Raw genomic sequence first — 24,458 nt, 5'->3', positions numbered from 1 at the left:
ACTATTCACTGTTTTGTTATAAAAATTTTTCACTGTTTTCTGTATAAAAAATGTCTACGATTGTGCATAAAATTAATTTCTGTTTGGCATGATTGATGAAATTGTTCGCTCTCTTTTTTGCATAAATTATTTTCTGTTCACTATTTAAAAAATTGTTGACTGTTTTCTCATAAAACACCTAGTGAAATCATTTTTTCTAAATTTAAACGACAAATCTGAATGCATTTTCATGTTTGAATTTCATAATAATCAAATATATTTTTCTGCATTAATAAAATCTGTTTCTACATTTTCCCTCTGCACATCATATTTACAGTATATTCAAATCTGCTTACCACATTTATAAAATCTATTTTTTGCATTAATTAAAACCGTTCACTGTTTTCTCATAAAAATTATTCACTGTTTCCTGTATAAGCAATTTCTACGATGTTGCAAAAAATTATTTTCTGTTCAGCATTATTGATGAAATTGTTCACTCTCTTTTTCGCATAAATTATTTTCTATTCACAATTTAAGAAATTGTTCACTGCTTTCTCATAAAACACATAGTGAAATCGTTTTTTTTAAATTTAAACGCCAAATCTGAATGCTTTTCCTTGTTTGAATTCCACAATAATCGAATATAATTTTCTGCATTGGTAAAATCTGTTTCTACATTAATAAAATTTTCCCTCTCCACATCATATTTACTGTATATTAAAATCTGCTTGCCGCATTCATAAAATCTGTTTTTTGCATTAATTAAAACTATTCACTGTTTTTTCATAAAAATTATTCACTGTTTTCTGTATAAATAATTTCTATGATTTTGCATAAAATTTTTTTCTGTTCAGCATTATTTATGAAATTGTTCACTCACTTTTTTGCATAAATTATTTTTCTTTCACAATTTAGAAAATTGTTCACTGTTTTCCCATAAAACACCTAGGGAAATCATGTTTTCTAAATTTAAACGCCAAATCTGAATGCCATTTCATGTTTGAATTTCACAATAATCGAATTTATTTTTCTGCATTGATAAAATTTGTTTCTACATTAAAAAAGTTGTCCCTCTGCACATAATATTTTTTGTATATTCAAATCTGCTTACCGCATTCATAAAATCTGTTTTTTGCATTAATCAAAACTATTCACTGTTTTGTCTTAAAAATTTTTCGCTGTTTTCTGTATAAAAAATGTCTACGATTGTGCATAAATTTATTTTCTGTTCGGCATTATTTATGAAATTGTTCGCTCTCTTTTTTGCATAAATTATTTTCTGTTCACTATTTAAAAAATTGTTCACTGTTTTCTCATAAAACTCCTAGTGAAATCGTGTTTTATAAATTTAAACGCCAAATTTGAATGCCTTTTCCTTTTTGAATTTAACAATAATTGAATATATTTTTCTGCATTGATAAAAGCTGTTTCTACATTAATAAAATTTTCCCACGGCACATCGTATTTACTGTATATTCAAATTTGCTTAGCACATTCATAAAATCTATTTTCTGCATTAATTAAAACCGTTCGCTGTTTTCTCATAAAAATTATTCACTGTTTCCTGTATAAGCAATTTCTACGATGTTGCAAGAAAATATTTTCTGTTCAGCATTATTGATGAAATTGTTCACTCTCTTTTTCGCATAAATTATTTTCTATTCGCAATTTAAGAAATTGTTCACTGTTTTCTCATAAAACACATAGTGAAATCGTGTTTTTTTAAATTTATACGCTAAATCTGAATGCTTTTTCTTGTTTGAATTCCACAATAATCGAATATAATTTTCTGCATTGGTAAAATTTGTTTCTTCATTAATAAAATTTTCCCTCGGCACATCGTATTTACTGTATATTCAAATCTGCTTACCACATTCATAAAATCTGTTTTCTGCATTAATTAAAACCGTTCACTGTTTTCTCATAAAAATTATTCACTGTTTTCTGTATAAACAATTTCTACCATTTTGCATAAAAATTTTTTCTGTTCAGCATTATTTATGAAATTGTTCACTCACTTTTTTGCATAAATTATTTTTCATTCACAATTTAGAAAATTGTTCACTGTTTTCCCATAAAACACCTAGGGAAATTATGTTTTCTAAATTTAAACGCCAAATCTGAATGCTTTTCCTTGTTTGAATTCCACAATAATCGAATATAATTTTCTGCATTGGTAAAATCTGTTTCTACATTAATAAGATTTTCCCTCTCCACATCATATTTACTGTACATTAAAATCTGCTTACCGCATTCATAAAATCTATTTTTTGCAGTAATTAAAACTATTCACTGTTTTCTCATAAAAATTATTCACTGTTTTCTGTATAATCAATTTTTACGATTTTGTAGAAAATTATTTTCTGTTCAGCATTATTTATGAAATTTTTCATTCTCTTTTTTGCATAAATTATTTTTCGTTCACAATATAGAAAATTGTTCACTGTTTTCCCATAAAACACCTAGGGAAATCATGTTTTCTAAATTTAAACGCCAAATCTAAATGCCATTTCATGTTTGAATTTCACAATAATCGAATATATTTTTCTGCATTGATAAAATTTGTTTCTACATTAATAAAGTTTTCCCTTAGCACATCATATTTTTTGTATATTCAAATCTGCTTACCGCATTCATAAAATCTAATTTTTGCATTAATTAAAACTGTTCACTGTTTTCTAATAAAAATTGTTCACTGTTTTCTGTATAAACAATTTCTTCGATTTTGCATAAAATTATTTTCTGTTCAGCATTATTTATGAAACTGTTCGCTCCCTTTTTTGCATAAATTATTTTTCGTTCACAATATAGAAAATTGTTCACTGTTTTCCCATAAAACACCTAGGGAAATCATGTTTTCTAAATTTAAACTCCAAATCTAAATGCCATTTCATGTTTGAATTTCACAATAATCGAATATATTTTTCTGCATTGATAAAATTTGTTTCTACATTAATAAAGTTTTCCCTTAGCACATCATATTTTTTGTATATTCAAATCTGCTTACCGCATTCATAAAATCTAATTTTTGCATTAATTAAAACTGTTCACTGTTTTCTAATAAAAATTGTTCACTGTTTTCTGTATAAACAATTTCTTCGATTTTGCATAAAATTATTTTCTGTTCAGCATTATTTATGAAACTGTTCGCTCCCTTTTTTGCATAAATTATTTTTCGTTCACAATATAGAAAATTGTTCACTGTTTTCCCATAAAACACCTAGGGAAATCATGTTTTCTAAATTTAAACTCCAAATCTAAATGCCATTTCATGTTTGAATTTCACAATAATCGAATATATTTTTCTGCATTGATAAAATTTGTTTCTACATTAATAAAGTTTTCCCTTAGCACATCATATTTTTTGTATATTCAAATCTGCTTACCGCATTCATAAAATCTAATTTTTGCATTAATTAAAACTGTTCACTGTTTTCTAATAAAAATTGTTCACTGTTTTCTGTATAAACAATTTCTTCGATTTTGCATAAAATTATTTTCTGTTCAGCATTATTTATGAAACTGTTCGCTTCCTTTTTTGCATAAATTATTTTCTGTTCACTATTTAAAAAATTGTTCACTGTTATCTCATAAAACAGCTAGTGAAATCGTTTTTTCTAAATTTAAATGACAAATCTATATGCATTTTCATGTTTGAATTTCATAATAATCGAATATATTGTTCTGTATTAATAAAATCTATTTCTACATTAATAAAATTTTCCCTCTGCACATTATATTTACTGTATATTCAAATCTGCTTACCGCATTTATAAAATCTGTTTTTTGAATTAATTAAAACTGGTCATTGTTTTCTCATAAAAATTATTCACTGTTTACTGTTTAAACAATTTCTACTATTTTGCATAAAATTATTTTCTGTTCAGAATTATTTTTGAAATTGTTCGCTCCTTTTTTTGAATAAATTATTTTCTGTTAACTATTTAAAAAATTGTTCGCTGTTTTCTCATAAAACACCAAGCGAAATCGTCTTTTCTAAATTTAAACGCCAAATCTGAATGCTTTTTCATGTTTGAATTCCACAATAATCGAATATATTTTTCTGCATTGATAAAATCTGATTCTACATTAATAAAATTTTCCCTCTACACATCATATTTACTGTATATTCAAATCTGCTTACCGCATTCATAAAATCTGTTTTTTGCATTAATTAAAACTGTTCACTGTTTTCTCATAGAAATTATTCACTTTTTCTGTTTAAACAATTTCTACGATTTTGCATAAAATTATTTTCTGTTCAGCATTATTTATGAAATTGTTCACTCTCTTTTTTGCATAAATTATTTTCCATTCACTACTTAAAAAATTGTTCACTTTTTTCTCATAAAACACCTAGTGAAATCGTGTTTTCTAAATTTAAACGCCAAATCTGAATGACTTTTCATGTTTGAATTTCACAATAATTGAATATATTTTTCTGCGTTGATAAAATCTGTTTCTACATTAATGAAATTTTCCCTATGAACATCATATTTATTATATAGTCAAATATGCTTACCGCATTCATAAAATCTGTTTTTTGCTTTAATTAAAACTGTTCACAGTTTTCTCATAAAAATTATTCACTATTTTCTGTATAAACAATTTCTATGATTTTGCACAAAATTATTTTCTGTTCAGCATTAGTTATGAAATTGTTCGCTCCCTTTTTTGCATAAATTATTTTTCGTTAACTATTTAAAAAATTGTTCACTGTTTTCTTATAAAACACCTAGTGTAATCGTGTTTTATAAATTTAAACGCCAAATCTGAATGACTTTTCATGTTTGAATTTCTCAATAATCGAATATATTTTTCTGCATTGATAAAATTTGTTTCTACATGAAAGAAATTTTCCCTATGAACATCACATTTATTATATATTCAAATATGCTTACCGCATTCATAAAATCTGTTTTTTGCATTAATTAAAACTGTTCACAGTTTTCTCATAAAAATTATTTACTATTTTCGGTATAAACAATTTCTACGATTTTGCATAAAATTTTTTTCTGTTTAGCATTATTTATGAAATTGTTCGCTCTCTTTTTTGCATAAATTATTTTTTGTTCATTATTTAAAAAATTGTTCATTGTTTTCTCATAAAACACCTAGTGAAATCTCGTTTTCTAAATTTAAACGCCAAATCTGAAAGCTTTTTCATGTTTGAATTTCACAATAATCGAATATATTTTTCTGCGTTGAGAAAATCTGTTTCTACACTAATGAAATTTTCCCTCTGCACATCATATTTATTATATATTCTAAGATGCTTACCACGTTCATAAAATCTGTTTTTTGCATTAACTAAAACTGTTCACTGTTTTCTCATAAAAATTATTCACTGTTTTCTGTATAAACAATTTCTATGATTTTGCATGAAATTATTTTCTGTTCAGCATTATTTATAAAATTGTTCGCTCCCTTCTTTGCATAAATGATTTTCTGTTTACTATTTAAAAAATTGTTCATTGTTTTCTGTATAAAAAATTTCCACGATTTTGCATAAAATTATTTTCTGTTCCGCATTATTTATGGAATTGTTTGCTCTCTTTTTGGCATAAATTATTTTCTGTTAACTATTTAAAAAATTGTTCACTGTTTTCTCATAAAACACCTAGTGAAATCGTGTTTTCTAAATTTAAATGCCAAATCTGAATGCTTTTTGATGTTTGAATTTCACAATAATCGAATATATTTTTCTGCATTAATAAAATCTGTTTCCACATTAATAAAATTCTCCCTCTGCACATCATATTTACTGTATATTCAAATTTGCTTACCGCATTCAAAAAATCTATTTTTTGCATTAATTAAAACTGTTCACTGTTTTCTCATAAAAATTGTTCACTGTTTTCTGTATAAACAATTTCTACGATTTTGCATGAAATTATTTTCTGTTCAGCATTATTTAGGAAATTGTTTGCTCTCATTTTTGCATAAATTATTTTCTGTTAACTATTTAAAAAATTGTTCACTGTTTTCTCATAAAACACCTAGTGAAATCGTGTTTTCTAAATTTAATCGCCAAATCTGAATGCATTTTCATGTTTGAATTTCACAATAATCTAATATATTTTTCTGCATTGACAAAATTTGTTTCTACATTAATAAAATTTTCCCTTTGCACATCATATTTACTGTATATTCAAATCTACTTACCGCATTCATAAAATCTGTTTTTTCATTAAATAAAACTGTTCACTGTTTTCTCATAAAAATTGTTCCTGTTTTCTGTATAAATAATATCTACGATTTTGCATAAAGTTATTTTCTGTTCAGCATTATTTATGAAATTGTTCGCTCTCTTTTTTGCATAAATTATTTTCTGTTTAGTATTTAAAAAATTGTTCACTGTTTTCTGTATAAACAATTTCCATGATTTTGCATTAAATTATTTTCTGTTCCGCATTATTTATGAAATTGTTTGCTCTCTTTTTTGCGTAAATTATTTTCTGTTAACTATTTAAAAAATTGTTCACTAATTCATAAAACACCTAGTCAAATCATGTTTTCTAAATTTAAGCGCCAACTCTGAATGCCTTTTCCTGTTTGAAGTTCACAATAATCGAATATATTTTTCTACATTGATAAAATCTGTTTCTACATTAATAAAATTTTCCCTCTGCACATCATATTTACTATATATTCAAATTTGCTTACCGCATTCATAAATCTGTTTTTTGTATTAATTAAAACTGTTCTCTGTTTTCTCATAAAAATTATTCACTGTTTTCTGTATAAACAATTTTTATGATTTTGCATAAAATTTTTTTCTGTTCAGCATTATTTATGAAATTGTTCGCTCTCTTTTTTCCATAAATTATTTTCTGAACATTATTTAAAAAATTGTTCATTGTTTTCTCATAAAACACCTAGTGAAATCGTGTTTTCTAAATTTAAACTCCAAATCTGAATGCTTTTTCATGTTTGAATTTCACAATAATTGAATATATTTTTCTGCATTGATAAAATCTGTTTCTACATTAATAAAATTTTCTCTCTGCACATCATATTTACTGTATATTCAAATTTGCTTACCGCATTCATAAAATCTGTTTTTTGTATTAATTAAAACTATTTTCTGTTTTCTCATAAAAATTATTCACTGTTTTCTGTATAAACAATTTCTACGATTTTGCATAAAATTATTTTCTGTACAGCATTTTTTAAGAAATCGTTCGCTCTTGTTTTCGTATAAATTATTTTTTGTTCACTATTTAAAAAATTGTTTCCTGTTTTCTCATAAAACACCTAGTGAAATCGTGTTTTCTAAATTTAAACGCAAAATCTGAATGCCCTTTCATGTTTGAATTTCACAATAATCGAATATATTTTTCTTCATTGATAAAATCTGTTTCTACAATAATAAAATTTTCCCTCTACACATCATATTTACTGTATATTCAAATCTGCTTACTGCATTCATAAAATCTGTTTTCTGTATTAAGTAAAACTGTTCACTGTTTTCTCATAAAAATTGTTCTCTGTTTTCTGTATAAACTATTTCAAGCATTTTGCATAAAATTTTTTTCTTTTCTGCATTATTTAAAAAATTGTTCACTCTCTTTTCTGCGTAAATTATTCTCTGGTCACTGTTTAAAAAATTGTTCACTGTTTTCTTATAGAACACCTAGTGAAATCGTGTTTTCTAAATTTAAAAGCCAAATCTGAATGCTTTTTCATGTTTAAATTTCACTAGGTGTTTTATGAGAAAACAGCGAACAATTTTTTAAACTATGAACAGAGAATAATTTAAGCAGAAAAGAGAGTGAATAATTTTTTAAGTAATGCTGAACAGAAAATAATTTTATGCAGAATGCTAGAAATAGTTTATGCAGAAAACAGTGAACAATTTTTATGAGAAAACAGCGAACAGTTTTACTTAATGCAGAAACTAGTTTTCTTAGTGAACATTTCTACATTCAACTAATTTGAACTTTTTTACAAATTTGAATTTTTCGAGGCATTTACCATTAGGTGATTTATACGAATCATTCATTTTTCTTTCATGGAGTTTGTCCATTATTCATATGGTTACATATTTAAAAAAAAAAATACAAAAACCATATAAGTGCAATAGCTGCACCAATGCTAAAAACAATTTATGCAGAAAAGAGTGAACAATTTTTATGAGAAAATAGTAAACAGTTTTAATTAATGCAAAAAAGAGATTTTATGACTGTGGTAAGCAGCTTCGAAAATACAGTAAACACGATTTGTAGAGAGCAAATTTTATTAACGTAGAAACAAATTTTATCAATGCAAAAAAACAAATTCGATTATTGTGAAATACATGAAAAAGCATTTAGATTTGGCTTTTAAATTTTGAAAACACGATTTCACTAGGTGTTTTATGGGAAAACAGCGAACAATTTTTTAAACTGTGAACAGAGAATAATTTACGCAGAAAAGAGAATGAACAATTTTTTAAATAATGCTGAACAGAAAATAATTTTGTGCAGAATGCTATAAATAGTTTATGCAGAAAACAGTGAACAATTTTTATAAGAAAACAGTGAACAGTTTTAATTAATGTAGAAAATAGTTTTACTTAGTGAATAATTCTACATTCAACTAATTCGAACTTTTTTACAAATTTGAATTTTTCGAGGCATTCACCATTAGGTGATTTGTACAAATCATTCATTTTTCTTTCATGGAGTTTGTCCATTATTCATATGGTTACATATTTAAAAAAAACACAAGAACCATATAAGTGCAATAACTGGGCCAATGCTAAAAACAAATTATGCAGAAAAGAGTGCACAATTTTTATGAGAAAACAGTAAACAATTTTAATTAATGCAAAAAATGGATTTTATGAATGCGGTAAGCAGCTTCGAAAATACAGTAAACATGATGTGTAGAGAGCAAATTTTATTAACGTAGAAACAGATTTTATCAATGCAGAAAAACAAATTCGATTATTGTGAAATACATGAAAAAGCTTTCAGATTTGGCTTTTAAATTTAGAAACACGATTTCACTAGGTGTTTTGAGGGAAAACAGCGAACAATTTTTTAAACAGTGAACAGAGAATAATTTACACAGAAAAGAGAATGAACAATTTTTTAAATAATGTTGAACAGAAAATAATTCTGTGCAGAATGCTAGAAATAGTTTATGCAGAAAACAGTGAACAGTTTTAATTAATGCAAAAAATAGTTTTATGCAAAATCGTAGAAATTGTTTATGCAGAAAACAGTGAACAATTTTTATGAGAAAACAGTGAACAGTTTTAGTTAATGTAAAAAATGGATTTTTTGAATGCGGTAAGCAGATTTGAATATACAGTAAATATGATATGCAGAGGGAAAATTTTATTAATGTAGAAACAGATTTTATCAATGCAGAAAAATATATTCGATTATTGTGAAATTCAAACATGAAAAAGCATTCAGATTTGGCGTTTAAATTTAGAAAACACGATTTCACTAGGTGTTTTATGGGAAAACAGCGAACAATTTTTTAAACATTGAACAGAGAATAATTTACGTAGAAAAGAGAGTGAACAATTTTTTAAATAATGCTAAATAGAAAATAATTTTATGCAGAATGCTATAAATAGTTTATGCAGAAAACAGTGAACAATTTTTATAAGAAAACAATGATCAGTTTTTATTAATGCAAAAAACAGATTTTATGAATGCGGTAAGCAGATTTGAATATACAGTAAATATGATGTGCAAAGGGAAAATTTTATTAATGTAGAAACGGATTTTATCAGTGCAGAAAAATATATTCGATTATTGTGAAATTCAAACATGAAAAAGCATTCAGATTTGGCGTTTAAATTTAGAAAACACGATTTCACTAGGTGTTTTATGATAAAATAGTGAACAATTTTTTAAATAGTGAACAGAAAATAATTTATGCAGAAAAGAGGGAAGATTTCTTAAATAATGCGGAACAGAAAATAATTTTATGCAGAATGCTAGAAATAGTTTATGTAGAAAACAGTGAACAATTTTTATAAGAAAACAGTGAACAGTTTTAATTAATGCAAAAAACAAATTTTATGAATGCGGTAAGCAGATTTGAATATACAGTAAATATGATGTGCAGATGGAAAATTTTATTAATGTAGAAACAGATTTTATCAATGCAAAAAAATATATTCGATTATTGTGAAATTCAAACATGAAAAGGCATTTAGATTTGGCGTTTAAATTTAGAAAACACGATTTCACTAGGTGTTTTATAAGAAAACAATGAACAATTTTTTAAATAGTGAACATAAAATAATTTATGCAAAAAAGAGAGCGAACAATTTCATAAATAATGTTGAACAGAAAATAATTTTATGCAAAATCGTAGAAATTGTTTATACAGAAAACAGTGAATAATTTTTATGAGAAAACAGTGAACAGTTTTAATTTATGCAAAAAACAGATTTTATGAATGCGGTAAGCAGATTTGAATATATAGTAAATATGATGTGCAGAGGGAAAATTTTATTAATGTAGAAATAGATTTTATCAAAGCAGAAACATATATTCGATTATTGTGAAATTCAAACATGAAAAAGCATTCAGATTTGGGGTTTAAATTTAGAAAACACGATTTCACTTGGTGTTTTATGAGAAAACAGTGAACAATTTTTTAAACAGTGAACATAAAATAATTTATGCAAAAAAGAGTGCGAACAATTTCATAAATAATGCTGAACAGAAAATAATTTTATGCAAAATCGTAGAAATTGTTTATACAGAAAATAGTGAACAATTTTTATGAGAAAACAGTGAACAATTTTAATTAATGTAAAAATTAAATTCATATTTCGAAATTAAAATCTCTATATTTTACAATGCTTCTATTTAAATAAATAAAAACATAAAAAAATACTTATTTTTATCTTTAGGTTTATTTGTTGTTTATCCCCAAACAAAAAAACAAACCAAACTCGAGTACTGTGTAATTTTTTTTTTTTTTTGCATTTTATTTATAAAATGTACTCGAGCTTGGTATACTCGAGTATTGTGTAAACAGTACTTGAGTTTACCAAGCTCGAGTACCACATAATTTTTTTTAATCGCACAAATCCAACTCAGCAGTGCCAAGGTGGTAGAACTGATGAGGAACTCGAGTTTCTGAAACTCGAGTTCTGGAAAAAGTGGTACTTTGCCATTTATTTCCGAAACAGTGTTTTGTTGCTAAAAATTTCCAAAAAAGGTGGTATATGGCCATTTTGGCCCTCCAAAGTCTCATCATTCTTGGTGTTGGAAGAATATTGTTAAGCAGGTTGATTTTAGACTTAGGGAGGGGCAGTGGAGAGTTGGTAATGGATTCAATATCCCACTTACTCATCAAAACTGGTTTCCTAGTTCTCATGGTAACTTGCATCATCCTGAAATACAAACAGGTACAGTGGGGGATCTTATTGACCACAATTCCAAAACATGGAAAGCTGACTTGGTCCGAACCTTTTACCCCTTTCCTTTGAGCAAACAAATCCTTCAAATTCCTTTACCTAAAACTCATGATGTGCAAGACAAGTTGCTTTGGAAGTTTTCCAATGAGGCTAATGGTAACTACAAAGTCAAAAGAGCCTATGAGATTCTTATACAAGATTCCCTTTCTCTTGGAAATATTCATGGAAACCAAAATGTGTGGAATCTGATTTGGGGAGTCAAAGTACCTTTGAAAATCAATACTTTTGTTTGGAAACTTATCCAGGACAGATTACCCACTCTTCTTAATCTGAACAACAGAGGCATTCCAAACCAAACAACATGTCCCCTCTGTAATTCTGATGTTGAATCTTCAACTCATCTCTTTCTCCTCTGCCCCTTTACTAGAGCTTGTTGGCACGGATCAACCTTGGCTGTACATGCTACTGACTTTAGGAGTTTAAGTGTCCAACAATGGCTTTCAACAATCCTCATCAACTTCAAATCCAGGGAGACTTCTTCAATGGCTTACTTACAAGCAATTTTTACAACCCTTTGGCATATTTGGTTACACAGGAACAGAGTGCTATATGATGGGTTACATCCTATTCCTATGAGTGTGATTTTTAATTTCTCAATCTATGGCTTGCAGGTACAAAGAGGCTTTCCTTGATCAACCAAGCCACACTAGTCAGCCAAGAAGACCTTAACAAGACCACTACTCATCCTCAGGGCAATGGCAGTTGATAGTTAAGCTTGCTGGAGCCAGGAGCAGGAAGCCAAACCGATGGTCTTCAGCTTATAAAGCTATTACTAGACAGGGAGATAGCTTGTTTTATGGTGTTAATAGTAGTGTAGCTGATACAACATGTGGGGCGTTGTTGGATGCTATGGTGGAAGCTGCTCTCAAAGCTAAAAACCATGGGTTCGAGTATATTTTGTTTCTAGGTACTAGCAAACATTTAGTCCATCTATTTCAGCACAGGAAGACCACAAACCGGCTGCAACAAATCAGGCTTGCTGATTTAGAATTTTTGAACCAAAATGGGCTTTGCTGTGATGTGTACTTAGTGCCTAAACTTGTTGTTAATTCTGTTTGGTCAGTTGCTAACTTGGCATGTCAAATGCCTCTGAACTGTAGATGGTTTAATCCAGCTGTTGTGTAATCTGTTGGTTTGCTTTCTCCCTTTTTGGTATAAAAAAAAAAAAAAAATTAATTACAACAATTTTAAGATCACATTCAATTTTACAACATATTGATATAATCAATTACTGTGTGAGTGGTGACACTTTCTACTCTTCCTACCTAATTACATGAATCCATCACTTTTGATTGATTACCAACGTTAAATCTCTTTTATTTAAGCATTATTATAACAATCACTATCTTGCAGAACTAACATAAAACCCAAAGCTAGAATATTTATTTCCATGTTTTTTCTTCCCCGTTTCTCCGCTACCAACCAGAACCACAAAAAGTAAATATATATATATATATATTTTTTTTTTGAGAAATGTAAATAAAATTTTAAAAGAAGGAAAAAAAAAAAACAAAGAAATGGACAGAAAGAGGACAAAAGTCCGAACCTCTTTCGGTTCCTTCTAGCAGCCTCACGTGCCTTTTTCTTCTTCTTGTGGTGATCATACTCAAAGAACCTCCTCTTTCAACACCTCCCTCCTGAACCGTCCCAGCAGTTTCTCTTCTGGTTCGTTCTCACCCACCATTGGGTTGATGAAAGCTTGGAGTTGTGGGGTCCAAGGGCAAAGAGTACTGTATGTCTGTTTATTTAGTCTATTATATTCAACTTTCAACCACTGATAATCATAGATAGCTTGCACGTACAGTTTATGAAGAATTGAAGATACAGGCGGATGGGCAGTCTCTTTGAAAAGAGAAGCTTAAGGCTCTTAGCTTGTACGGAACCCAGCATTATTCTATACAGTATTCTTCTAGCAAGTTGTTGATACAATATTCACAGTTTGTTGATACAATATTCACAGTTTATTCTACTGCATCGTTGCAGGTCTTAGCTACAAATTAATAGAGCTGCTTGTAATAAAAGAGTCTTAGCTACAACCCCATTCCATTAATTCCTCCCACCAAAATTTTGGATAAGATATCAAACAACAGCTCATAACAATTTGCCTCCAAATTCTTATTGTAAAAGAGCATTCAAAGAATAGTTGATCCATATTCTCAATGTTGTTCCTACGGAAAACATAAAGCGGATCACCATTATAACCCATTTTAGCATCCTATCGCTTGTACTTATTCTGTTCCTGATCACCAGCAAGCCAATGAACGAATGTTTTGGTATATTTAAAGGAAACCAATTTCAACATCCACCAGTGAACAACTTGCTTTTGTCTCAAATGATTTCAGGTAACTGCACAGTTAAAATTTTCATTTATATAAATCATACATGTATTTTACTGACCATAGATTTCAAAAGGTTACATAAAAAAAAAGTGTCTTTAGAGTTCTTATATGTAACTTGTCTTGAATCTAGGCTGTATCAAATTTAAATTTCAAGGATCTTTAAGTTGATCTCATCTATATCCTATGCTCTGTTTATTTTGAAGTAAAATATTTTCAAGAATTTGGTATGGTAAACAAAATTTTTCAAGCAAACTACCAAAACAGGTAGCTCAGCCACTCGAGTTAGGGATGGGCAAAGGGAGGGGCCCCTTGACTTTTCAAAAATTTCCTTTTTTTTTTTTTGTTTTTGTTTTTGTTTTGTTTTGTTTTTTTGGATAAGAAATAATGATTTTGGACATAAATTTCAATAATGCCCTCTAGATCTTTACTAAAAACATGTAATGTATTTATATAGTTGACTAATGCATTTTTTATTTCCTCTAATTATTCTTATATTATACATAGCTCATTATATTAAAATGTATTTAATGTATACCATACATAATTTAATTATATTTTATTTTTATTAAATTGACTTATATTTTTAGACATGATAGGACTTTATTATTATTAATTTTTTTTTTTGCAAAGATTCAAACACTTATTAGATGTAAATATTTTTGTTTAGGTAAGAAAATATAATATTTTAAATTAAAATTACAAATATTCAATGTATAAGCAATAAATAAATACTATAAATATATGTGTGTGTATTATTCTTTGGATTTAATTTTTATGTGTGTGTGTATTTAGCTTCCCCCTCCCCCCCCCCCCTGAAAAATATTTCTGGCTCCGCCACTAACTGAAGCCTTTGACTAGCAGCCTGAATGGTGTCTCCAATGACCGAACCACTAGCACCGATTGTCGAAACGACAACTTCGGCCACTAGATTGCTGGCATTGATGGCCAAATTGGCGGTTTTGATTGCTGAAACTAGGGATGGACCTAGGTGGGGCCCAGGCCCCCCTGGGTCCAATTTTTTTTTTTTTTTTTTATAAGTTATAAAATTTTTCGTTCTTTTTGTTAGGTCCTCTTCCAAAATCTTAGGTTCCCTTTCTCCATAATAAGCCTAACTAACCTCACCCAAATAGCAACTATCCAACCAAAAAACTTAACAAAAACAATAAAATTATTCACAATGATGATTGTATTTTAGTAAAAAAAAAAAACTATTTTACCACCAAAGAACCAAAAAATCATGTGTTATTGGAGAAACTAAAGCTATTTTTTTTTTGCAACTACAGTAAACTGGTATAAATACCAGTTGATTGTAACAAGTTGTTAAATATAAAACACAATATTTTATTAAGATTATATCTTTTCCTTCAATTAAAAAAATCAAATTCTTTCGCTTCCTTTATTATTTTAATGAATTGTTTATATTATTTTAAATGAAATTATAAAAAAAATAAAATATTTGATGTTGGGTGTATTGTAAAGTGAGGTAGTAAAATACATAAAGTAACTTTTTGAGGTACTAAAAGCTAAAATTTTTAGCGACACCAATGTGAATGCTCTAACTTCAAAAAAAAAAAAAAAAAAAAAAAAATCCTAACCAGCCTAGTATTAAAAAAAAACATTATTTTGTTTTTGTTGGTAAATGATTGCATCTTAATGTATTTAGAACATAATTTTAAGTATTTATAATTTTTTAATACTATATAGATGTCTATTTGGAGTTTTTTTTTTTTTTTTTTTTTTTTTTTTTTTTTTTTTTTTTTTACTTCGGGTCCCACTAGCTTAAAATCCTGGGTCCGTCCCTGGTTGAAACAGTCTCTCTAGTGACTGGACTTGCAGCACTAATCGTTGGAGCGGTTTCTCCAACCAACAAGCTGCCCACAATCGCCATTATAGCAGTGTCTATAGTGACCGTACCACCAACACTAATCATCAAAATGGCAGCTACGGCCATTAGACCTTTGGCATTGATGTCTCTGGTGGCCAAACTGACGGCCTAGTCCATCAGACTAGTGACCTAACCATTAGATGGGGGGAGGGGAAGCTACTGTGTGTTTTTGTAAAATTTTCTTATAAATTTTTTTAAAGTAACACGTTTTATAACTTTTTATAAAAGGATTTTACAGTTAATGGAAAGTATTTTACAAGTTTGACCACATTTTACATGCAACCAAACACTTAAAAATGTGTTTCACTTCAAAACAAATGGAGCGTTAGATTCAAAGATGGTTACTCTTAAGCCTCGTTTTGAATTTTGATGCCTTCTAAGTTTAATTCGTGTTGTAGTTTGATACTTAACGCTCCATTTGTTTTGATGGAAAACCTTGTGTGAAGATAATTTTCACATTTTTCAATGTTTGGTAGCATTAGAAAAAATAAGTCAAAGAAAAACTATATTTGGTAAAAAAGAAAGAATTGCTTATTTTTTAGAGATTTTTTCCACTTAATTATTTATTTTATTTTATTTTTTGTTGAAAACAACTCTATCTCAAAGCTAAATAAGCAAAGTTAAGAGATCATTTTCCAACTCATTTATGGTTGCTGCCAAACAAGAAAAATGAGCTAGTTTTATAGCAAATAATTTTTTGGAAAATGACCCATTTTCTAGAAAATACTAACATTGAAAAAAAAAAAAAAGTATTAGGTTATTGTAAAGTTAAAAATTATTTTGAAATTTATTAAGGAGACAATGATTGTGCTTACAACATGAATTGCCTTGACGAAAACTTTCACTATCTATTTTTTGTTATTTATTTGAAGAGTAATGCTACAGACACAAACTATTCTACAAACGTTTTATAAACTGCTGATGTGACATGCTTCACCTCAGCTTTTTAAAACTAAAATACCACATTAGATATTAACAAAGAAAATTAATAAAAGAAAAAAGAAACCCAGATTTGTTTTGCTTCTAAACCCTCTCTCTCTGCCTCAAATGTATAATGCCTCCCTTTTTTCCTAAACCCAAGCCTCACACTCTGACTAATGCCGCTGAAACCCAAATCAACTTTTGCAACGATTCCCTCTCTCTGCGCCTCCCTCTCTGCCTCAAACGTACGACTTTTCCCTCCCTCCTTGCCTCATTGGTGCCAACAATATCCTAAACACAAAACGTTTTGGTGAAAAACACAAAACGTTCCGGCGCTACAGATTTGCTTCATATCAGGCCAAAATTTCACTATAAAGATGATCACACAAACAATTATCTTTATCTACTGTCTATTTGTACTTGCATATTTTGGTGGGTTCCAGTTTTTTAATTCTGTCCTGTCATTTGAACTTGATCGACCACCACAAATAACATATATCAACCTGTAAGGCATAATCTGTATCACACATTTTGGCTTTATTCAATTAAGACGTAAAATTGAAAGAAATAACATTTGAATCCCCTTTCAATGCTTTCATTACTTCTTTGGTTGAATCAAGAAAAGACAACAATTTCTTATTAATCTAGAGCTTGAATCACATTACGGAAAACAACAAACTTTTTCTTTGAATGTGAATGAATAATCACTAATACCACTTGCAATAATTTCACTACTGAATCTCTTTCAGTGACAAAATTATATGCTTACCTACCAAATTGATTTGTAATCATATCATATATATAATTTTCTTTGTTTCTATAGAATGAATATGTTTTGAATAGCAGAATGTTGGCCTATTTGACTGCGAATGGGTTTAGGAAGAAAGGGTGGCGCCATACGTTTGAGGCAGAGAGGGAGGCGCAGAGAGAGGGTTTAGAAGCAAAACTAATCTGGGTTTCTTTTTTCTTTTATTAATTTTCTTTGTTAATATCTGATGTGGTATTTTAGTTTTTAAAAATCTGAGGTGGAGCATGCCACATCAGCAGTTTGTAAAATGTTTGTAGAATAGTTTGTGCCTGTAGCATTACTCTTATTTGAATCCTTAGAGTACTACCAAATATAGATTTATGAAGCGAAGTCACAATAGATATTTAAGGAGTTTAAACTTATGTCCCATTTTTTCTGCTCCATTCTATACTTCATAAATAAATACTTGCCATGTGTAACCTAATTTATTAAATACTAATTTTATTCCATTAATATTTTAGTTACCCAAAATAAATAAAAAACCTAGCACACCCTATCACCACCTACCTCCATCAGCACACCACCTACATTCACCGACACCATTAGCAAGAGGCGATCAATGCCATCGACGCTTCCATTCACGGCCAATCACCGCCTCCGATGAACTCTTCTCTCTTTCACTTCATCCCTTTCAAACCCACACACCACCTACCATCTCTAGTGCTACTAGCAAGAGGTCGTTGATGCCATCAACATAGTCACAGCCAGCCACCCTCCTTGACGGATCCATCTCCCTTCTACCCACCACTAATTTCGACCGAAGAACAAACACCCAAATTGAAATTTTGGTTAAAACAACAATCCCATCAATTTAAAAGCAAAATCAGCAATACCCTTTTGAAAATAAATGAGATTATTGTAGGTTGATCTGAATAGTCACAACAAATCCTTAGTAACCCTTCAATATAAAGGTGACGATGGTGGTGGATGGGTTTGAGAGGGATGAAATGGAAGAGAGATGGGTTCGCTAGAGGCCATGGTTGGTTGTCAATGGCAACATTGATGATGTTGACAACCTCTTGCTAGTGGCGCTGGTGAAGGTAGGTGGTGTGCTGGTGGAGGTTGGTGGTGGTGGTGGTGATAGGTGTGCTGAGTTTTATTTATTTATTTTGTGTAACTCATGAAAAATTAAAGTAATAAAATTAGAATTTAATGAATTAGGTTACACATGGCAAGTTTTTATTTGTAAAGCATGGAGCAGAGCACTAAAAGTGGGACATGAGATTTGGACTCAAATTTGGGTGCGCTTTAATAGAATCGTGCTTTTTTTTTAAAGACAAAATAATAGATTCCTGCTAAGTGTTTGATCAATAATATGCAAGCAATATATGTAGCAAACAAGAACTTATTCCTTAAAATTACATTCAAGAACACATACAAAGGAAATGAGAGGAATAGTTTTTTGGATCCCAAGAGATAATTCATTCGGCTAAGACCACGTGCTCGCTCATCCTTCATTCTTGGTCGAACCTATTCCCTTTACCTATCTAAGGATTACATCCAAGCTGCAAACACGTACGATGGACACAAACAGTTTCATTACGAAACTTTATTGCAAGCAAATTTACGGTTTTGTATAACTGTTGTATACATCCCTCTCACATGAAGGTAAATCTCAGAAGTATGAGATTCACCGATGTGACAGAGATATTATGTATACAACAGTTACTAAGCATAAAATAAATCAAACTTCACACCTAAGGAAGTTAATTACCGAATCTCTACACACATTAGTATAATTAATGAAAGCTGGCTAGTGTTTACTGATATGTACATTTTTAGACCCCTTAAAACACAAGTTGTTTAACATAGTAATTTAGCCAAGTGATTACTTAGATAAATTATTCAAATCTAGGTTAACACAAATAAATCATATCAAGTAAACAATGTAGAAAATAAAGAACACAACGATATGATAACCCAGGAAAACCAAATCGGTAAAAAACCTGGAGAGAATTTAACCTAGCTATCCTCAAGGTAAAACAGATCCACTATGAAAGAATTGAAATTTTACAATAGCGACTTAGACCACTAACATCCTATTGCTACCTCGAGTAGAAAACTTACTACCACGACCACGTGACAGCTCCGAGTTCACAAACTACTTCTTTCCTTGATCCACAGCAAGCACAAGTTCTCCCACTTGTGATATTCTTTAAGCTCTTTATGCAGCAACTGAAACGATCACCAAGTTCTTGACATCAATCTTGATCTTGATAACCTTAAGTATGTATGAAGGCAAACACCTCTGGATCTCACAAGAGATTCACACACACAACATATCAACAACATCTAAAACGTGGTTAGGGTTTTTCCTTTTATACTTGAAGCAAAATATAAAACCCTACACGTCATATGGGCTTGGGCTGAGTTGGAAAATTCTGCAAAAAAACAATCTACACGAGCTTCGATCGATCGAGTCTAATTTTCGATCGATCGAGCCTTGCAGAAATTGAATAGTAATTTCTTGCAGTTACTTGATTCCAACTTTACATATATACACACTTTGAGCAGCCTAAATCTAGACATAACGTTTTGATTATGGTTTGCCAACATATACATATTGAAGTTCTAATACATTTAGTTCCTAAATTCTTAGAACCTAACATGATAGATAAGCCCCCTTTGCCGATGTTGAAGACCAACTTGTTGTATTTGGTAAAATCTTCCGGAGATAAGGTCTCGATTTCGCACTTTGCATTAGCCGCTTCGATAAACACTGTTGTAGGGGCATCCGGAGTGATATATTTTTTAAACTTTTTCTTCTTAATCTCATCTCTTTCATGAGCTTTCAGCGTATGTGTAAATTGAGTTACTCCACCCTGATAGACACGGAGCTCAATATCACTGTCACTCTCGTTAACGAGCTTGATAGATCCCGAACTCGGACATAGATTCAGCATCATGAGATAGAGAGAGTTAACAGTGGTTGCTTCAAGTTCAACTTAAACTCATTCTGCAGAACCTACCACATCGCCAAATACACACCAATAATATTCTTCTTCTTAGCCACCAACTCGGACACCTCCCATTTGAAACTCAGATTCTCAACCGGCGTAATTGATACATACAAAGGCCTTGAAACCAATACGATGGGCCGCTCATTGGGTTTTTTTAGAGGAATCGGTGGTACCAGAGAGTGAGACTCTTTCCACAGAAATAAATCGGACGCAACAATCGTCCTGCTCACACACTGTTTCACGGAACGAATCATAGTGTAAAAGAAAAGAAAATCCAAATGGCTTTGGTGAGTATTTCGCAAAACACAAAACGAGTGGACAAATATATATAGTTTTCAAATCTATAATAAGCTAGTCTGCTCTTTGTAATGGACGAGAAAGTTCAACATAAATATGTTTTTTAATTATGGCAGTTATTAGTTGAAATTTATCATAATTGTGTGGTTCCAAACTTCTAATCACTTCATCTACAAAGCTCTTTATATTTATATATAAAACTAGTCGCTAACCCGTGCGATGTACGGAATAATTCAATAATAATCATATATATTTAATTTGCTTGAAGGTACATTAATAATTTTGCAAAAAAAGTAAAAAAAAAAAATGTACAATGAAACCCCTAATTGATAGCACACCCTAACATCAAAGATAGTAAAAGACTTAATTAAACTTAGTTGGATTTTAGTTGATAGGTGGGGAAACTAAAGCATACCTTGCTTAGAAAAATTTTCATTTTGATAAGACCAAACCTTGAATGTCACAAAGGGATCAGGCCAATGTTCTTATCTTCAATGCGAGGTCTCAATAAAAATTCCCAATAAGTTTAGTCACTCCAAGCCTCCAATTAAGAAGAGCTTAATTCGAATAATTAAAACAAACATAATTCATAAACTATGAAAGATGTAACCAAAGAAATAAAAATTATTTGAATACGTTGGCTAGGACACTCGCAATGCAAGCACTTGTCCATTCACTTACAACAAAAGTATCAAAACATGAAAATCACAATAACAAAATACAAATTTTTAACTAAATAAAAAAGTGCATTAACCTATATTTTACAATAAATACCCATAGAGCAAAATATAACAAAGGAATAAATATGTTTGAAGAATAAATATAGAGCAGAAAATAACAAAGGAAAAATAGTTCAAATTAAAAGTCTCTAACGTCAAATTAGTCACGAACACAAACAAAGAGAATGTTTATTTGTACAATATTGAAGGGTGAACTACAACAAACCAATGAATGCTTCAGAAATTAACTATAGCCTAATTTTGGCTACTGCTACTAAATTTAATCTAAATTATTGCCAAGACTCCTCTTACCATGCTACATGTTTTCATAATCCATATTATGCATCTATACAGTTAATACTACCTTAGTCTTTGGCAATTCTAAATAAATGTATACTGTCTTGTGGCAACTTTAAATTAGTGATCTACTTTTACAAACATCAATTTAGTGTTGTGAAGCTGTGAAGGTAAACATGTAGAATTTCATGTTCAAAAAGTCATATAATTGAAGGTCTATGCAATAGTAAAGATATAATTTTGGTACACACATACCTTTCTTTCGGCTGATCTTCTAGCCTCCAATTCTCTCTCAGCTTCTTCTTTCTTCCTAGTTGTTTATTCTTTTGCACTCTCTCTTGTCACTACAATAGGATCCTTAGCAACTTGACTGTAAGCTCTGTAGCTACATGACTTGAAAACCCAATATGGATAAATGTTTTCTTGGAGGCAGAGGGAGACGCTGGCTACAACATTTAGGGTTGTTGAAGGTTTAGGGTTTATGGAGGCAGCCTTTATTTGAGTCAATGATGAAGTGTGGGTTTTGGGCCTTTTGGCAAAGAAGGGTTACGTAAAGAGAGAAATAAAGATGTGTTCTAATTGGAATTGGAGCAAAAAAATAAAAATGATGTGGCAAATAAAAAGAAAAAGAAAATAGTGGTGATGTGGAAAATTGTGGGAGCTCCAAAGGCTTTGGTTTTATATATATATATATATATATAGATTACTCCCTCTATCCCAATTTTTTGTTTATTCTATTTTAAAATTTAAATTTTTTAAGGAAACATCATTTATTGTTTTGTCTGCTGTATAAAAAAGTATAAATTTTCAGAACTACCCTCGTTAATTTAAACTATAGAAAATTAATGGTATTAAATTTCTAAATGAAGTAAAGTGTAAGATAGAAAATTTATTTATTAATTATTAAAAGAGGATTTCATTTTGGAACTTCCCAAATTGGAATAGAGGACCAGCAAATAGGGGTGGCAAAATTTGATATGACTTGCAAACCCGATACAACTAATCCGTTTATAAACAGGTCATGGGTTGAGGTTAAACAGTTCGGGTCATATTCGGATTGACACGGCTAACCCATCTAATAAACGGGTCATGTTCGACCCGTTTGACCAGTTTAACTTATAAAGTTATTAGTTATTTTGATATTATTGCTTAATTTATAGTTGTTTTTATATGTTTATTACTATATTTATGGAAAAAGCCCCCCTTTTAATCAATAGAATAGATTTAATTTATTTGTTTTGCAACGTAGAAAATATATATATTTATATATATCCATAGGTTCAAGTTACACTTAATATCTTCTAAAAAAAATGTTACACATGATATAATTTTAAGCATCGCCCTCTTCCATAAAGTTAAAACTTTTTTTTTTTTTTTTGAGAGTAGCATAAAGTTAAAACTTGAAGGCACACAAAATTCTATAAAATTGAGTGCCTTATTAATGTTATTGAGAGAGAGAGTTAGTTGAAGATGAGCAACAATGCATATACAGTGTCTGAATCTTATCCAATGAATGGCGGAGATGGCATTAATAGTTATTCCAAAAACGCCTACTTCCAGGTTTCTTCAATTTTATTATCCACTTTCTCCTATTTCTTACACTCTTCTTATCTTATTTGGCTAGGCATGTTATATACTAACGTGTATATCATTTGGTAATGAATTTTTACCAGCCAAATAGTGTGCATGATAATAAATCTCTGGGCTGTTTCTATCAGGCCGCAAATGGAAGAAGCCCCCCTTTTAATCAATAGAATATATTTAATTTATTTATTTTGCAACGTAGAAAAAAAAAAAATATATATATATATATATATATATCCATAGGTTCAAGTTACACTTAATATCTTCTGGAAAAAAAAATGTTACACATAATATAACTTTAAGCAATGTTATATTACCCAATATTTTTTAATTAAGTGCGAAACGGAAATGGCGAAGTACTTGCTGCACTTTCAGAAAAAATTCCTTACCCCGGTACAGTGGAGTTGGTGGAAATCCTAGCTACAAGAAGGTCTGTACAGTTCATTGCAGAATTGGGCATGGCACAGTCAATATTTGAAGGAGACTCAGAGAGTGTTTACAAGGCTTTGAAGTCAGGTGACGTGGGTCACGCCTCAATTGGTCAGTATGTGAAAGACATAATGTCTATTTCCGGTTCGATTCGAACTTTCTCTTTCTCTCATACTAGGAGGCAGGGTAATTGTGTGGCCCATGCCTTAGCAAAAAGAGCAAGATTTGCATTTCCATTGTTAGTCTGGATGGAGCATGTTCCACCGGATGTGATTCCTTTTGTACTTTCAGATTTATAGTTTTCTAATAACATTTCACCGTTTTTGATCCTCAAAAAAAAAAAAAGTGCGAATTTTGAAAAATCTACCGTTGAATTTCATTATCTTCATCTATTCGATCTCCAAGATTACAAAATTTCAAGATGATCAAATATACCATGTCATCAATCAAGTGTTTAAATTCAAGTTTTTGTAGATTAAAACAATGCATAAAAGATGAGCTTATGGATTAAATGGTAAATAACATCCGATTGATATGAAAATTGGCATGCATGTTAAGAACATATAAAATATGTAATTCAATGGTGGAATTTTCTATATATATATATATATATATATATATTGTAAGGTCACAATTTGAGTCCCTAGCCCAAAGGATGGGTGAATTTAGGCCCAAAAAGCCCAATACAATGAATTTGTAGAGAGTGGGTTGGAAAACTAGGCTTTAATGAGTCAGACAACAATTAAAGTGAATTTAGATAACAAGAAAATGAAGATAGACTAGTATTATCTAAGGAAAAT

The 24,458-nt window shown here is 29.9% G+C and overlaps 1 protein-coding gene across 1 annotated transcript; it reads left to right on the top strand.

The window, feature by feature from the left end:
* The first annotated feature begins 9,242 nt into the window (after positions 1–9,242).
* LOC115964315 lies at positions 9,243–23,957 on the top strand. Its single transcript, XM_031083651.1, has 4 exons — positions 9,243–9,260; positions 11,230–12,030; positions 12,122–12,326; positions 23,566–23,957. Exons 1-4 carry the CDS (start codon positions 9,243–9,245, stop codon positions 23,955–23,957), a joined length of 1,416 nt encoding a protein of 471 aa, XP_030939511.1.
* The last annotated feature ends 501 nt before the right edge of the window (positions 23,958–24,458 follow it).

The sequence above is a fragment of the Quercus lobata genome, chromosome 10 (assembly GCF_001633185.2).
Source record: "Quercus lobata isolate SW786 chromosome 10, ValleyOak3.0 Primary Assembly, whole genome shotgun sequence".
NCBI lineage: Eukaryota > Viridiplantae > Streptophyta > Magnoliopsida > Fagales > Fagaceae > Quercus > Quercus lobata.
The sequence above is the reverse complement of the archived record's forward strand: the minus strand, read 5'-3'. Positions and strand labels throughout refer to the sequence as shown.

Coding starts and splice junctions, on each gene's coding strand:
- LOC115964315 (XM_031083651.1), top strand. Junction 12,031..12,121: donor TCTCAATCTATGGCTTGCAG/GTACAAAGAGGC, acceptor GGGCAATGGCAG/TTGATAGTTAAGCTTGCTGG. Junction 12,327..23,565: donor CGAGTATATTTTGTTTCTAG/GTACTAGCAAAC, acceptor TTTTTAATTAAG/TGCGAAACGGAAATGGCGAA.